The sequence below is a fragment of the Barbus barbus genome (assembly GCF_936440315.1).
Source record: "Barbus barbus genome assembly, chromosome: 6".
Classification (NCBI taxonomy): Eukaryota; Metazoa; Chordata; class Actinopteri; order Cypriniformes; family Cyprinidae; genus Barbus; species Barbus barbus.
The window spans coordinates 20,306,996-20,324,727 of record NC_136734.1 but is presented as its reverse complement, the minus strand read 5'-3'; the positions used below and the strand labels follow the sequence as shown (position 1 = coordinate 20,324,727).

The following is a 17,732-nucleotide window of genomic DNA, read 5'->3' as shown; positions in this document are numbered from 1 at the left end:
AGAAAAACCTAATTGAAGAAAAACAAAGCAAAACCAAGCAAAACAAAGCAAAACACTTAAACATGAATTTAATAATGAAGGGCATCTGAGAAAAAAAAAAGATTCAGATTGTGAATGGCAACTGGGGTTCTAACTGATCATTACTAGAGGTGCGAGACAGGGAAGAAGGAAATAATAAATGGATGGAAAAGGATTTTAGAGGAAAGGAATGAGGAATGAGCCGGGCCGGGTGGAAATGGTGGCCTAGCTGCTTGACAGTTGACTCTGTTGGATGTGACTTTCACAGTCTGCTGGCAGTTTGTGTGGAAGCCATCACATCTGTGACTCGGAGTTTGATTAATGAGCCTTTCAGCTCGTCTCTGCCATGTGAGGTGGGGCCACGGCCTTCTCCCAGGCTTCAGTGATTCACCCACCAACACACACACATACATGCACACACACATGCAAAGTACAAACTCAGACACCAGGAGCTCTACGCCTGCCTCATGCTAAACAAAACCTCATTGTGTTTGCTAATTTCCAACACTAGCCACCAAAACAAAGGCAAAATGATGGAGAGAGACAATGACGATTTCCCACAGTCAGTCAGTCAGTCAGTCAAAGAACATGGAGAGGACTTGTTTGTGAAACTTAAATACTTATACTATATAATATATAAACTATATACTAAACATATATAAGCACCTATTAAAAAGTCACTACAGTGATGGGTTGACAAAGAAAGTGTTTGCTTTCCAGTAACACACTGAAAATACTCAATTCCTTGGCCATGACAGATTCCCTCACCCAAAAAAAGCAACAATAACAAACTCATAACACAAAGGTGGCGATAGCAATTACTTCCCCGCACATTGCGATGCTGCCTCTAGCTGAGTCGCTGCGCGTCTGTGGAAAAAGCCCTTGCATTCTGACACATTTGTTTGTATTTTATACCCTGGGAAAGAAAGCTAACCATATGGCCATCATTTGGAACAGATGGCATTTGCCCAATGTGAACGGCGGTGCCTATCGCTGCAATTTAAAGCACTCCACTTCCCGCATCAACTGCCATCTCTCTCAACAGATACTTCTCCACTCACTATTGTTCCAGATGATAGAGGCATGACAGCGTGAGGCTGTAAAAGTTGACCTAGCCAATGTACTACACAGTCAAAATTCATGCCTTTCAGTGCAACACACAATAGCACAGAAGAGAACATAGAAGACACATTTTAGCATTGTTTGTGACAGTGCGAAGACCAAGAGCATTGCAATTGTTCAGGAGGTGCTTGTTAAGTGTGTCCTGTGGTATTTTGCAACTCTGAAAGCCACATCTTGTGATTTTTGCAGACCCATCCATCAGCAGCTCTTACAGTGCCGAAACTAGAACGGTGTCAAACTAAAGCACAATATATTAAAAGAAAATCCATTAGAGGAAAATGTTTAACCTTAGAGCTTACTTATGAAAGATTACCACTTCTCACCATGTGACATTAAAGACTGTAGTCCTTTCCACCAAAGGACTTTTTAAATTGCATTTTAAAATATATTATAATAAAAAAAAACAGTTATTTTAAATTGCAATAACATTTTACAAAACTACGGTTTCTACTGTATTTTTTATCAAATAAATTCAGCTTTGGTTAACATATGAGAGATCTTTTAAAAGCATTAAAAAAAGATACACTAATTGTACACCATCTTACATTACAGAATGCTACAAGGTAGGAAGACAGATCCAGTTAAAGTACCCCACATCTGGAATACTGCTTAAGTATACTACAATATACAGTAATGTAAGGTTTATTCAACAAAGAAGGCACATCTAAATGTGAATGGTAACACAGATCGTTGAACCTCAGTGTTATTTTAAAGCCTTTCTGTCACCAAGCACCATAACTCTGGCAAAAAAGTTTGTGTGGGGCATGTCTAGAAGTTTGCTGTTGCTGTCTCTCTGGGTGTCAGGTGCTAGTCTGAGGAAGAACAGGAACATTAATCAGTCACTTTCTGCTGAAAAGCACCATTTGAGAATGATTTATGACACTGGCACAGACAGCCAAATGACAGGTGACAATAAAGGACACCCACACCTGTGTAAAGCTTCTCCCTCTCTCACACACACTCTGAGAGGGAGAATCGGGGGGAAGGAGTTGAGACCACATTATGGTGCACGTCTCATTCATATGTAACTAGATGAATGTACTCCTCACAGAGCCACAGAAATATGTTTAAATAATGTTTACTTTAATGCTCAAATCATGTTTAAATGGATATTCACTCAAAAATGAAAATTCTGTCATTATGCATGTCAGTCAAAATTATTTATTTATTGTATACTTTAGATCAAGCTCTAAATAAATAAAAAGAAATAATAAAAAATACTCCATATGCACTATATTCCATGGCATATGATTTATTTGAGGAAAATGTAAGTCATTAATCACTGATGTTGAATTCAAAATCCACAGTCAGGGGATACAATTTCTTAATGACATAAATTCCTGTTTGTTCATCAAAGCCGATTTCAAAAGTTTCACATATAGAACATAGACATATTTGCAACTTGCATGAGTCGTTTATAGCATTTAGATTTGTAAATATACACACGGTTGTTTTTGTTTGTTTTTTTGCTTTTATAAGTATCTTATGCTTACCCAGTCTGCATAGCTTTGATCAATTATATAAAAAAAGAGTAATATTGGGAAATGTTAGCTGAATTTTCAGCGGCCAGTATTCCAGTCTTCAGTGTCACGTGATCCTTCAGAAATCATTCTAATATGCTGATTTGGTGCTTAAGAAATATTTCATTATCAATCTTGAAAACAGTTGTGCCACTTAATATTTTTATGGAAACCATGAAACTTTTTTTATTTGATTATTTGATGAAAGGTCAAAAGAACAGCATTTGGGTTTATAATAACAAGACCAGGAGTAAATGGCAAAATGTATTATTTGGACAAACTATTCCTCTCATAACCTATAACCTCACACCATTAAAAAAACTACTGAAAAAAGAGAAGTTGGAGAGATTAATATGTTAAGACCTCAGAGCCCTCACCCTATTGAACAGATCACATAGTTTCTGCATATAGAAGACCTACATCCTCAGTCTCCAGAGAGCATCTCTAGTGTCTAACATTCAGTACATGACCTATTACTGATTTTTTCCCCATACATTAGACCTTGCGTTACAACTATTTTCTCTCTCCCTTGTTCTCATTTTTTACCATTTTTTTTTTCTTTTTTAATTCACCACTGTCTGAACAGGTTTTCCATTCAATTTACTCATTCATGGTCATTCATAGATAACCCACATGTTATTGCACTAAGATGTTTGCACAAACAAACTGCTATCTGAACAAGGACATGAAAGACTTCTCTTGTTTTTATATGAAGCAAATTCTAATTAGAGACCAATCCTTATGTCAACTGGACCTAAAAATAGATTAAGTGTCATGTAATGACTAATAAAGGTGTATGGACCCCATTTGCACAAACAAAGTCTACTGTACGACTCTCTAAGTTTTCAAAGCACCTTCTAGCTTCACCTTCTGTCCTTCACCCCTCTTCTGGACCTCTGCTCGGCCACAGGGGCAGGTGCTCCATCATTGAGATACTGAACATAGAAAGATGCTCTCAAAGGTTCCACCCCACTGTGAAGGAAACACTAGCATCTGGATGCTCTCCAAGTTGGACTGGGCAGGTGATTTGCCAGGTACGCAGAAATAGGTCCGTGTTCTACTGACCTGCTGCACTTCCATGAATAAACTACACAATCTGGACCATGGGTAGGCACTGATTCCCAGATAAGACATTTCCCCATCAAAAACTCTCCAGTTAAATCCAATTACCTTTTTTATTCATACAAAAAATATTTGGTAACAGCTATTTGACACTAGATTTTAAGCAGTGTCAACAATCCTGCATTATGCAAGCTATAATTTACTTAAAACTAAACTAAACTTAAAAAATGTATTATTATTCTATAATTAGCATGTCTGTTTGCAGTAATTATGCTTAATATATAATTTTTATGACCTGCATAAAATAATTGTACTTTTAAAAATAAACTTTTCATATCACAGAACTATTCACTGAAATAAAAAAAAAATGATACTGTTTACTTTATTTAAACAATTCATTTTGATTTAACACTATTGTATCAGGTTTCTCATTCAAACATGACTGCATGTGGTTTAACTCAACTGTTTTCATTTTGAAAAAACATGTTTCAATCGAGCAGCTCTTGCTTTGCACAGGGTTGGATATAGGGAGAGAAAATTTTGAAATAAAGTGAGAAAACAGAGACTTGTTAATGTCTAATGTTCTATTATGTTAGCATTTTAAAAGACTTACTGTTTTGTTGGTGTTTTTGGAGTGTGGAGCGTTTGTATGGGTTGAGAAAAGCAACTCCAATGGGAGTGCTAGGGATGTACATAGTGCCATCCTTAAACTGCCAACATCATATGTGTAAAGAAAAGTTACATTTTACTTTCTAATATGTTATCATAACACATTGTGGGGAAGTCGTGGCCTAATGGTTAGAGAGTCGGACTCGTAATTGAAAGGTTGCGAGTTCGAGTCCCCGGCCGGCAGGGATTGTAGGTGGGGGGAGTGAATGTACAGCGCTCTCTCCACCCTCAATACCACGACTGAGGTGCCCTTGAGCAAGGCACCGAACCCCCAACTGCTCCCCGGGCGCCGCAGCATGGCTGCCCACTGCTCCGGGTGTGTGTTCACTGTGTGTGTGTGTGTGTGTGTGTGTGTGTGCATTTGTTCACTACTCACTGCTGTGTGTGTGCACTTGGATGGGTTAAACGCAGAGCACCAATTTCGAGTATGGGTCACCATACTTGACAATACGTCACGACTTTACTTTACTTTTTTTTTTACATTGGCTGAATTTGCATGGGCAGTTGTTCCACATGAGGGAAACATGTCATCTCTACTCAAATGTTTCTTGTAGAATGAACTAAGGCAAACTGAGTAAACTCAACTAAAATTAGACACGGAACCGCTGTCCATGATTGAATCATGTTCAGCCAAAGAGTTATTTTTAGTGCATTTATTTATTTAATTAAAACAGCAAAAATCTTAAAAGAATTGTTGACCAGGCATAGGACATAAATATAGATACACTCTTCCACTATTTCCTGAAAAAGAAGCGAACTACTATTATTAACAATCTTGTTTTACTCAACATTTCAGGAAGAATCAGTGACTGAAACTGATTTTCTTTTGTCAAGCTGTCAAACTAACACTGAACTCACGGATCATTTGGAGCAAATTTATCAAACTCTGGCTTTGGTTTGAGATATTCTTTTAAACCGGCATACTTGTATCGCACTTAAACTAAAGCTCAATCACACAAGATCCCTCAGTAACCTCAAAATTATTTTCTGACACAGTTTGACGCATGTCAGATTGTGATTTCCACTCAGTTCTAAAAACGCAGACACTTCATTTTCTCCACACAGCTTTCCTTTTTTTTCTCTCAACACTATGATGGAGCTATGCTTCTTTAGCAAGCTCTCAGTGGAAAAGTACTTTCTTCACCAAACTTTGAGAAAGAAGGGATGCTGCATGCTGAGAATTAAAATCTTGAAGGATACCATGAACTCACATAGAGACGGCAACATCTATACCTAAAAATTCACAAACACAGGTCAGATGAGGCATATGCAGCCAAACCATAATGCCTTTAGAAGCTGACACAAACAGACAAGCGTGAACATTCAAACGGTCACAGGATCCCTCTATCCTCTCCACATATTCACATTCATTACGAAGGTACACGGTGGGACATGACAAGCCGCACTTCAACAGTGTGTAAGCGAAAGGAGGGGGCGACTGTGTGCGAACGAGAGCAGCAGCCATTACCTGTTAGCGAGCAGCGTCATGAAGGTCACCTGACTCATGTTCTGATAGGCTGGCAGCAGTTGGGCCCAATTCCACTCCCTCTCACCCATAGCAGCCTGTTGATAAATGAGCAGCGAGTATTGTTCGTTATTAATCAGAGTTAATATGATCAGTAAATTACTGCTCCAGCTGGGCTGGACTAACCAAGGAGGAGGGGGTCCCGAACAAGGCCGCCCCAATGCGATCTATCTATCATGTCTGCACAAGAAGGTTTTTATTCCAATAAGACAGGAATTAATTTATAAATCCATTTGGGGAGGGAGGTACCATCATTTATAAAAAGATAAATCAATTTTGCAAGAGGAGTCGTTATTCTTCTCGCCGTTGTTCGTGGCAAACCGCCCAAGGTTTCCCTAACCCACGAGTGGACCGTCCCTTTGTTAGGGAGCCAAATGAAATCTGATTGTTTTGATAGCTGGAATGTCACTCTTAACTTGAAGCTGAGTTTTTTTTTTTTATTGACAAAAGGACAGAAGCGTGCCAGGCCCTCCTATTCTCCGACCGGCTGATTGATGGATCGGCATTTGTTTTTTCTGCCTCTATTTGATTTGACAAACAGCCCAGCCACCTGAAGGCGAGGAGGCTTTTTAATCATCCCCTTAATAAGGTGTTTTATGCAAAGCAATGCGAGCGTGAGCGATAAGGAGAAAACAAAAGGGATTAAGAGCACGGCAGCTAGCACCTAACGACGGGAAAAGAACTTGCATTTTAAACGACGCAAAACTCTGAGCCAAATAAGATAATGAAAGAAAAAGTTCCCCTTAAAAAAAGAAGGTTGCAGACTTTCCAGCTTCAAAGGCGTAGCAAAAAGTCTCATGACACGAGCAGAGAAAACTTTATCCTACCTTTAAGAGAAAGCCAAAAGAGGACCATGGCTCTTGTAATTAAACCTTCAACCTACACCGTCTTCAACACGCAAGGGATGTTTTTTTTCCACCCTTTGTTCAAAGCCACATCACACTTGAAGAGTTCACCTTTCAAGTGTTTTCAAATTCTCTGCTCTTTTGGTTAACCTTTTTTAATGTTTTGCTTTGTGTCTTCCCTTCACACTAAAATATAGCTTAGGGACAGAGCGACCTATGGAGAATTGTCGAGTTCATCCTAGAGAAGCAGTTTAAAGTCTCTCAGTCTCTCTCTTATATTCACCTTGCCTGGTGGCCTTGACGGAAAGTTACACTCGCTCGAGCGTGAAAGAGTAGAGAAGTAGTTCATGGCATTACCGAACTGCTTTAAATAAAAGTTACGTGAACAACAAGTATTTGGGAGCAAATTTGAAGGCTGAGAAAATAACAAAGGACTAACCTGATCGAACTTGTTACAGCCGATAGAATTGCACTCTGTGAGGGGGTTGAACTGGGTTTTACACTGGTTTAGGCTGCTCGCTTCAGAGGAGAATACGACAGGTCCCAAAGGGGAGTCCGGAAGTGGATGCGTCTCTGCATGCGGTGTTAACACGGACCTCAGTAAACCCTACATACAAAAAAACACAAGACACAACGCTCATAAATGAACAGGGACCTGGACACGTCTTATTATTAGACTGCATTAAGCAAAACTAAAACACTATTAAAGTGGTCAAATTAATAGTGAGTCTCTACAGACTTCTTAAACACACCATTGGACAAATTAGTACATTTCAACAATTATTACATGCCCAATTTTGGACATAATGGCCATTTCTTTTCTCTCTATTCCCCAAGTAATTGGCCGACAATGGTAGAAATTAATCAGTCTATCTAGGAATAGGATTTGAAAACAGGACATTGGAAGAGGACAAAGTTATGTATAGATATGACACAAAGAATTGTCCTCAAGATTAGACTTAAGTGAGAGTTGCACTAATTTCCCAAGATGTGTTCTTATTGTTAAGTAGAGCAAGGGGCAAAAAAAGTGTAGTTTAAGTGTGGAGAAAGGCTTTGACTAATTTGTGAACCGTTCCCTTGAATTTTTATTATCTCTGTTGTTTAAGATGTTGTTATTTCCCAGTCGCTTTTTCAATCAGGTCAAAGCTGTTACGAGAAGCCTCGCAGCAGCGTCTGGATGCAGTTGCAGCAGCTCTGCACAGGCGTTCCCCTCAGCTTCAGGTCACACTGTCTGCCTCAGGCTAACAGCCACCTAATTGCTTGGTGAAAAACAGCAATTCGCTACCTCATTGAGCTGGATGCTGTGATGGATTTGCCGGAGGTGCTGGCTGCCACCTGCTCTATGGCACAGCTCCAGCAGCAACTGCCTTATTTTATGCTCAGTCAGTTCCGCGGGCCCACCTCTATCCTGCGCCGGGCCGCTTTCCACACGCTCAAACACACTAATGGAGGAGCACATAAAAGAGAGGGGGGGTTAACATGAAATAAATGCAAAATAGTTATTATATTACTCAATTTAAATACTTCTAAAGGCAGTTTTACATGCTAACTGCGAGTACCCAGTTCATTTTATTGGGTGGTTTTAATTAATATATATAGTAAATCGTTTTTAAATTGGTAAAAATCCTACTACTACTATGAATGATAATAATAACAATTCATTTAAAAATACTCTTAAAATGTATAAATTTGGAGAGATATCAAGCATAATTATTTGAATCTATAGTAAGGCATATTTTTTTGTTTATCTTAAGGTTTGTACATCTAATAGTACTCTGGTGGTGGCTAGAATAAAGATAGCATGTCTTCCAAATAATATTTCACAAAATATATAGCTACCTTAATATTTTATTAGGCATGAGTCTTTAGCAAATCAAAGGTGATTTTATTCACAACCCAACAATTGACATTTACTGTAGGTTTTCCGACTATCAAATATCAAAATAACAGTACAAAAATTTGCACGTGCGCAAAATGCCTGCAGTTGTGGCAAAACTGTTTAGTCACATGATTTGCTACATGGAGTTCCTTTGGGCTAAAATGAAGGAAGAAAAAAAAAACGCAGTAAAGAGAGTGAGAGGAAGGACAGATCAACAGTTAGAGACACAGTGCCGCTCGCTGTAACCTCAAGGTCCCCTCAACGCACTCATTCCCGTGCCCTTCCTCTCTATCCAGCATGCCTCATCACCCTCACCACACTTCCGATCTGATACACCCCCCCCCCCCCCCCCAACCCCCCCCCCCCCCCAACCCCCAACCGTCATTGTTTCCCCCATTCCTACCTCCTTCCTTTTTTAATTTTTCAATCACAAAGTGACATGGAAAGTGTCGCCTGTCAGGCAAGCCTTTAGCTTCAATGACACAGAAAAAAGCGGAGAGGCCCTGGGCAGCCCAGCCGGTGAGCAGGGTGTCAGCACCTGTGCCTGTATCCTTCCCTGTCCATCAGTGTGCAGGTGAAGCAAATGATTGGATCCAGTCAGCGGCTTGATTAATGAGAGGCCCGTCGGATCCAGGACAAGCTATCAATCACGTCATTAGGACCAATGTGCCCCGAAAGAAGCAGAACACCCCCTCCGCCCACGGAATCCACTGCATTCATCTTCATCTGTGCATGCATGCCGTCAAAGCCTGCCAGGGTCACCGTGATGGAGAACAATCATCTTCTCCTCTACAAATTACTTTGCAAAGACAAGAGATGAGGGAGGTGTGTGTGTGTATGCATTTGTGTGTGTGTTGACAAGCCGGGGTGGGGGGTGTTTTTCAGAGAACCCGCTTTCCGCCGACACACTGTACGTTGATTGTTTACACCGGAGGCAGTGCCTGAAAGTGAAGGTTGTTTTAATGAATAGTAATGGTTCCACTGACTGTCTAAGACAGGCGATACATAATCACTCTTCCTTTTTGCTATCTCCTTTTTTTTGTTTTTCCTGTTACTGGGAGCAGTGTTTCTCGGAACACTAAAAGTTTTATTTATTTTTTTCCCAGCTCTGTTATGATGCTAAATCATTTTCAATAAGGGTAATTAACTCTGAGCTTTTGTTCTGGACATGACTTAGACTATACGGTAAAAGTGTTCTTGTTTTTTTTGGCAACAATGAAAAATTGCATTAAGTATAGTTCAAAAATCAATAATTTGAAGAAATTATTAGTACAGGATCATTATTTAAGGCAGGGGTTTTCAAACTCGGACTTAGAGAAAAAATTCAGAGAAAAAGTAGTGTTAAAAAATAAATAAATACTGAATCACAGGTTTTTACATAAAAGGTAAAAGTATAGCCAACTTCATAATATCCATGACATTACAAAAAAAAACTGAATTAAGGTCCACATTATCTGCCATAAAATAATGACTTGTATGCTCATTATCAGTAAGCCTCATATTATACTGCTAAGATGATTTAATATTGCTAAGAAGATTTAAAGTACGATTCAAGGATTGCAACACTTTCTTGAGTGGTTCACATCAGATGTCTGCACTCAAATCCTATGGGTGGCATCAAACCCATTTTGATGTACACATATCAAAAGGCTTGGGAAAAAGACTAGCTACAGGCTAGAACACACACAGAAAACAACACATAATTATTTTGGCAAAAGATGAAGGGTGAAGATAATTTAAAAAAAATGAATGAATTGCAAGATTGAAGTCTTTAAATGGCATCAAAATATCAACTGGCAGACAATGAAGACATTAATAGATTAGTTAAACACTTTAAATTTCCAGAAGCCTGAAACATCTTTCATATAACAAACAAACTAAATTATTAATAATTTGCTATTAAGGGCTTAAATTGGGAAAATATTCCATCAGGCTTCTTTCGAAATCTCACCTATCACAGCAAAGCTTTCGTGCCTTCTGCAGTTGCATGGTGGTCCATTTGGGCCTCTTCTCTTCCAGGCCCTGGAACACCTTATGGACCAGAGGCTTGGGAACGCCCTTCTGCTGGCCCAGACTGACCTGCAGACATTCTGATAACAGACTCAGCCTATCCTTGGCCCCTCTCTCCAGGGGCTGTCCAGACAAGAGCTCCAGGGTGTCCCCATTTTCTAGATCCTGACAGAGGCTGACCAATATGACCCAGAGGAGCAGGCCAGTAGACCTCAGCTGTCTGGCATGCTGGGAAAGCCTCTTCTCTGCCACAGTGAACAGGAAGCGTACAGGCAGTGGAAGGGAGGCTATGGTTGACGGAAGGTTGGTGAAGACGAAAGAGAGGGCTTGAATAGCTAGATTCATGTTGTCTGATAAGAAGAGAAACAATGAGAGTTTGTTAGAGTTTTTTTCTTAAATGAGACTGCACAGTTTCCAACAGATGTTTTATGCAGTTAAAATGTTTTAGAAATAAATGAATATTACTGTTAATAAAGCTTTGCTTACTCTTGCTGGTTTCATTAAACTTGGGATCTTGGGGAATGTAGTTCCACTCTTTTGGAATTTTGCTTAGGACATTTTCTGGTAGGTGTTGTCCAACCATGGGTTCAGACTGGTCTTTATATGCCTGCATCATGCTGACCAGGTGGATCAAAAGTTTGCTAGTAGATTCACAAACAATGGACCTGATGTATTTAAACAAGGCCGGCTCCTCTTTACTGGAGTCTGGAAGAAAGAGAATAGTCTAAATTACGGAAATTTAATAATTATATCAAACTTATTTTGTAAATTCATTTGATACTGTGTAAAAATCTTTATGATTATGTCACATTTGGTCACAGGACATTGCCTCAAAGAAGAAGAGAGACAAAACTCATCATTTCTTCATCTATCTGCAATTTTTCTTTCCCAATAATAGTGTATTTATTTATTTATTTAAGCTAATAGATTTCAGTTCAACCTTTTTGTTATATGACTGTTACATTAAAACTTATCAAATCTACATTATATTTGCAACAATTTTTATATATAGACTGGATCATTTTACTCTTGTCTCAGACACAGATATGATGTAATCATAGTCATATAAACAAATTAATTTGTGTAGAAATTATTTATATAGATTTTTCATCAATATTATCTGTCATTGCCTTATCATTATGTAATTTGAAATGACATAAGTTCCAGGGAAACAAGGGAAAGCAAAATGGCTGAATATTCCTGTGATGCATATATTTTCATTTTTGGATATTGTTAGCAAACAATGAAATAAAATAATGCATTTTAAAAGTGTGTTTTAAGGGAGTTACATTCCTAAACATCCACAGTGCCAAAAAGTAGCAGTAGAACAAACAAATAAATAATTCTAATACTGATCATTTTCCTGACCAGCCCAATTAGCTCTGCTAAATGACACAATCAAGGTGCTAAGCAAGCTTTAAAAGATTATCTTTAGGGAAGAATGGACATGGTCAATTAAGCCGAAAACACCTTACATGAGAATAACAGCATGCAATACACACCCTCCTGCTCCCTCCTCTATCATTTGTCTAATTTGTGCAACTATAATTACCTCTCACATGTAATAAAACACAAAAATATGAGAGCTTCAGCTTGGATTAAACCCCTTGAATCACAGCCGAATCAAAAGGTGTCAGGTCATAATTGCAGTTTCTATGTCAGTATGCAAAATCAATAAGCTAACCAATAACACAATGAAAAATGTTCATGCTGTGGCTTTTACAGAGAGAAAAAAGGAGAAAGCAGAAATGTAAATAAATAAGCAATCAAAGAGACAGCTGAAGGTTTAATTATGGCTTTGATTTGATGATGGGCTTCCAGCCGGTCAGATTTAATATTGAGGCAATTAGGGGACACAGTAGGGGCACATGGTGATAGTGGTTTCCAACTGGAGTGCAACTGAATGGCCACATCTGACTAAAATTGTGTCCTTTTGAAGTCTAAACACATGTAGGACAGAGCGTGGAAAAATTCTTGCATGGCTGCACCTGCTAAGTTGTAAAAGTGCTCCCAAAGGTGTCTCTGGTCCAGGTAGCCCTCTAGCGCTCGAGTTAAAGCCCTGGGGAGGGAGTTGAGGGAGGACAGGATGGAAAAAACAGCTTCCAAAAACTCTGCAGCTGCTGTGTGAGCATCAGGGGACACGTCTGTTCCTCTATCCACACAGAGACCTGAAAGTACATTATCATGGTTATTTTAAGTGACATCAAAAATAAAAATAACCACAATGCTAATGGCTTAACAATATGATTGGTATATAAAATACATATCTAAACAAAACAAACAAAAGTTTGAGCTTATTACTTTGCACAACATCTGAGCCTAGCACAGGAAATTTATGTTTTGTAAATCAATAAATTGTGAAATGTCCATTTTGAACCAAAAAGCCAATTAACTGTCTGGACAAACAGATGAAAGAGGAGACCACAGCAACAAGATGTGACTGAATGCCCTTGTCCAAATGTTGTCAGGCCTGTGGGGTTGTAGAGAATGCAGGATGGTTGTGCCTTTGGTTCAGCCCCTGTCAGTCTCGCTTCCTAGAGATGACAGGCATTTGAATAGGCGATTGAATGCAATGCAGCATTCAATGAGCATCTTTGATAGAAAGCAGCCAGCTGTTTGCACTTTTTTGACAAATGTTGGACTGTTTTGAAATGACAGGGCTAAATTACCTGTCGTAGAAGAGCGTACGGTTAGCTAACACTGCTTTGCTTAACAGGGATCCTGCTGCCGAAGGACTGATTGGAATCTACTCTGCTTATTTTGGGTACATGTGTGAGGACACTGGTATAGAAGCCATTTCACTTACTTTGTGAGATTGTTTGGTGTCTTGTTCTGTATTTCACTGTAATTATTAAATCGCTAAAGACAGGTTTACATCAGAGCTATTTATTTTTTCATCTGGAATGAATTTGATTGTGAAAAATTGATTCTATATGACAGGTGGTTGGAGGACAGGAGTAAAGGGAAAAGTTTTTAAGATTTTTTTTTTAATTAATGTGCATTTTTAATTGTTCACAGAACAAAAACATTTATTTTTAGCAATAGTGTAATAATATTTTATTAAATTAAATTCCCCACCATTTCCATAAGGGTTGTTTAAAACCATACATTTTCAGTGTAACAGTTTACTTTTTTTTTTTTTGTCAGTTTACAACAAAAAAAAATCTAACTTTTTTGGTTTCAAACACTTTTACGAGCTTCAAATTAAATATGGTTTTAAGGAACAGTCAAAAGATTGCAATATGCGTAATACCAAAACCTTTCCTCCATCTAATTCAAAAAGTATTATCTGTTATTTACACATACATTATGAAATTGATCATGCCATGAGATGCAGTATAATTATTCAAAATATATATATATATATTAACAAAAATACCTCTCAATATTCAGAAAAAACTCCTTACATTACTTATGGCTTTAATAAATATTAAGATATTAATATTTTTTGGTTACAATTGACATTTTTTAACAAGTGCAAATTAATTAAATTTGTAGTAAGAATATTTTAAAAAGAACAAATATTCCATTAATTCCCATTAATATGAACATAATGAGGTCACAAAAGTTTTGTGTACCTAAAAATCTGCTAATTTCGATTTAAAATAATTACATCATAACAAATGTTACAATATTAACTTTTTAAATAGCCTTGACAATACCTAAGTGCTATTTCAAATAGTTTAATGTAACTGGATTCATTTAATGGGAATGCAGGTTCCAGTACGGTTTATCATGTCACAAATTCATAATTTGATTCCCTGTTTCCAATACAATAGAAGACAAAAAGGCATAAAAATTAACAACAAGCTTTTGCACCAAAACTGTGGACTTACATAAATAGCCACAAGGGGCAGTGACGGCCCGGACAGGTTAATGACCTGCCTCTTCGCAATCATCCATTTACGAGCCACCGGATGAACCATGATAAATGAACTGCTGGTGTTCCTCAAGGGAAGGGATTCCACAAACCAATTCTATCCTGCGCTAACAAACGTTTGCAACCTTGACGTGTTGCCAACAAACACACCTGTTGATTTTCTACCAGAACTCAAAGATGAGTTTCCACTGGAGGCCCTTAATTGGAACAAGACATCGCTATCAGTTCCTCAAAGAATTCCACGAACAAGCTCCTATTTAGAGCACAGCTTAGCGCTAAATGCTCCCAAACTGTGCTGAGAGACAGCGCTCGAGCGAGGAACTTTAAAAGAGCTTTCTCTAAACGGTAGACAACCAAGCCACCGCATTTCTTCTTAATTAGCCAGGCTGCGGCTAGTGTTGATTTACGGCGACGTGATTCCCACACCAGAGCGTGCAGGAAGACATGCTCTCAGCCGAGCTTGGTTATTAATGAGCTCTGCCATAATGTGAATTAATGTGCAAGCACAAAACAGCCTTTAAAGGTTAGACTTTTCAGAGTGGAGGGAAGAAAGAGGAAAATCTTTAAAGGTCATTCACTTTGCTCTCACATGAGTGTTTATTACTGAGCTCTATTGATTCAGAAAGGATGAGGAGGTTGATGAGTGCGATGATGAGTGAGTAAAACAACATTCTCACAACAGTCCGGATGAATCTCTGATGCGCCTGAGGACGAAAGACGCAAACGTGATGGCGTAAAATCCAGGTGGATCTGTCTTACTTCACAAAATCATAAGTATCAAATGTGTCTGATTGGGATGAGACTCTCAAGACCTCAGCTAGCATTTACTTGTTAGCAAATTCAACAGAGTGTAATTTCAAATTTTAGACTAGCAATTAGTGATTTCTATGGCGTATTTAGCGAAAATGAAAGGACTCAGCATGGTTCCTCTTCACAGGTGTTGGGTGACTCGAGCGATGCTGTTGTCTTGTGATCAGTTCACAAGTGCATACAACAGCCTATTGAACACAAGAGTAGACGTGCGAAAAGAAGACCCATTAAAAACAGGTGCAGGCTATTAAGAGCAGCAAGGTCACTAGGCCATCCTTACAGCTAATCAGTCTTTCTACCAATAAATTGTGCTAAATTCATTTGTGGAAACCAATGAAAGCGATGACGTGCTTCAAAGAGCGTTTCCTCGTATTTTCTTGTTGCAGGCCTCTGTTCTGTAACTGACATCAGACTCAAACACGTGTGGAGATGAAGCAACATTTTGGCAAGCCAACTAAACCACATTTTTGGATATTTCTCCAACTTTCAGCATGCTTCATTAGAGTAATAGCAAAAAATGAACTGTGTCAGGGCTTTAAGGGTCTTACATGAGTACGAGATGATGATCTGTAGCAAGAAGCAGTCTTTGTGAAGGATGGTCTGCAGAAGTAAAGCTGGATTATAACAGGGTTCAGACGCCAGCAGGTCAAACAGACACAAAGAAGATCCCTCACAAGCTGGAAAATCCCTTAAAAAACATAAATAAATAAAATTAAGGACATGTCAATGTTCAAACGTTTAAATTAGTCTGACTTTTAAAATGTTTTTTTTTTTTTAAGAACCATCTTGTGTTCACCAAGGCTGCATTTATTTGATCAGAAAAATAAATACAGTAATACTGTGAAATATTATTACAATTTGAAATTTCTATTTTAACAAGTTTTAAAATGTACTTTATTTCTGTGATGGCATCAGATGATCTTTCAAAAATAATTCTAATATGCTGATTTTTGGATCAAATCTAAAGCCACATTACAATTACAGTTGCTCTAGAAAGAATAGGTAATGTAAAAAATGTTAGGAATCCAAGGACATCTCCATCTCCAAGGACATCTTCTATTACAAACAATCCAATGCCATGTGATCTTCATTGTGCTTAACCAGATTAAACAACACTCACACACAGAAAACCATAGACCTTAGTTAGTGTAGTGCCTTGTTTAATTTTTGACAGGAATGAAAACAAGACAGTGAGGGATGAAAGAAGAGCGTTCAATGGATTGTATTGTTGTTTAACATTATGCCAGTTGTTCAGGTGACAAAACATCTTCCATAAAAAAATTTAAAAATAAATTCAGCAGAAAAAACTCTAGAAATCCAAATTGAAAGTTGTGAGTTTTAAAACATACATGTGATCATATGATTGATGAACTTTATGCAGTTGTAACAACTGTTACAGTTGTGACAGTCTTATTGTAAAATTCAATATGGCTTCTACTGTCACAGATCGACCAGGTCCTCACCCCAGCCAATCACATCGCGCACCCTCACCCGAGTTCTGATTAGACACACCTGCACATCATCACCACCTCATCAAGACTCCCCATAAAACCACACACCTCACCACAGCCAAACGTCCGGTCTCGATTATCCAAAGTGGACCCCTGCAAGTATATGCTGATATTTACCTGCCTGTGAACTTACCTCTTGTCCTTCCTCCGAGTGTTGTCATCCTTGTCCTGGATCCCTGTTTGTCAGTCCTGGAGCTTCAAGACGAAGCGTTGAGGTGTGTGGTTCCCGTTCATCCACGAGCTCCTGTCGAAGAACACCACGGTTCAGTGAGAATCTCAATCCCAGCATACATCATCTCTGCATCTGAAGCTTCTGTTGTTATCTCCTGCCTTCACTCATCTGTACAATAAACCTTACCTTTTATTGCATCCCGAGTGTTCCGTCTGCTTCTGTAACAGAAGACCGGACCAACACCGACAGTACAGATGAGCAATCCGGATCCGTTTCAGGAGCTCGTGGAGCACCTCCGACGAGTTCTTGTTCCCGCATCACCTCCAGCACCTCCGATCACCCCAGTCACCGGAACCACGACTTCTTCACCACCCATGATTTACAGTCCCATGGCCAGACCAGCGCCCTTCTCTGGTGTGGCGGAGGAGTGCAATGGGTTCCTTTTACAATGCTCATTAAATGTCGACATGCAACCACATTTGTATCCTTCTGACGCATCTAAGATTGCCTTCATTTTATCACTTCTCTCCGGCAAAGCTTTGCAGTGGGCTGAAACTATTTTCGCTCAGTCAGGACCTGTAACTCAATCGTATAAGAGTTTCACCACCCACTTTCGTGAAGTGTTTGGACGTGTAGCTGGAGATCCAGCCATTAGTGATCAGCTCTATCACCTCCACCAGGGAACCAGCTCCATTCATGATTACACCCT

At 38.9% G+C, this 17,732-nt stretch overlaps 1 protein-coding gene across 2 annotated transcripts in view; it reads right to left on the bottom strand.

The window, feature by feature from the left end:
* LOC306871464 (uncharacterized protein KIAA0825-like) overlaps positions 1 to 17,732 on the bottom strand; it is a 134,299-nt gene that overhangs the window by 70,827 nt on the left and 45,740 nt on the right. For both annotated transcript variants that reach the window (XR_013784333.1, XM_079419418.1), the window contains exons 13-19: positions 15,889 to 16,028; positions 12,639 to 12,818; positions 11,137 to 11,355; positions 10,592 to 11,000; positions 8,047 to 8,203; positions 7,201 to 7,368; positions 5,860 to 5,954 (exon numbers count right to left, since the gene is read on the bottom strand). Coding sequence is in view for 1 of the 2 variants with exons in the window: in XM_079419418.1 (XP_079275544.1) it covers positions 5,860 to 5,954; positions 7,201 to 7,368; positions 8,047 to 8,203; positions 10,592 to 11,000; positions 11,137 to 11,355; positions 12,639 to 12,818; positions 15,889 to 16,028 (1,368 nt within the window). In the remaining variant the exon portion in view is untranslated. The remainder of the gene's footprint in view (positions 1 to 5,859; positions 5,955 to 7,200; positions 7,369 to 8,046; positions 8,204 to 10,591; positions 11,001 to 11,136; positions 11,356 to 12,638; positions 12,819 to 15,888; positions 16,029 to 17,732) is intronic.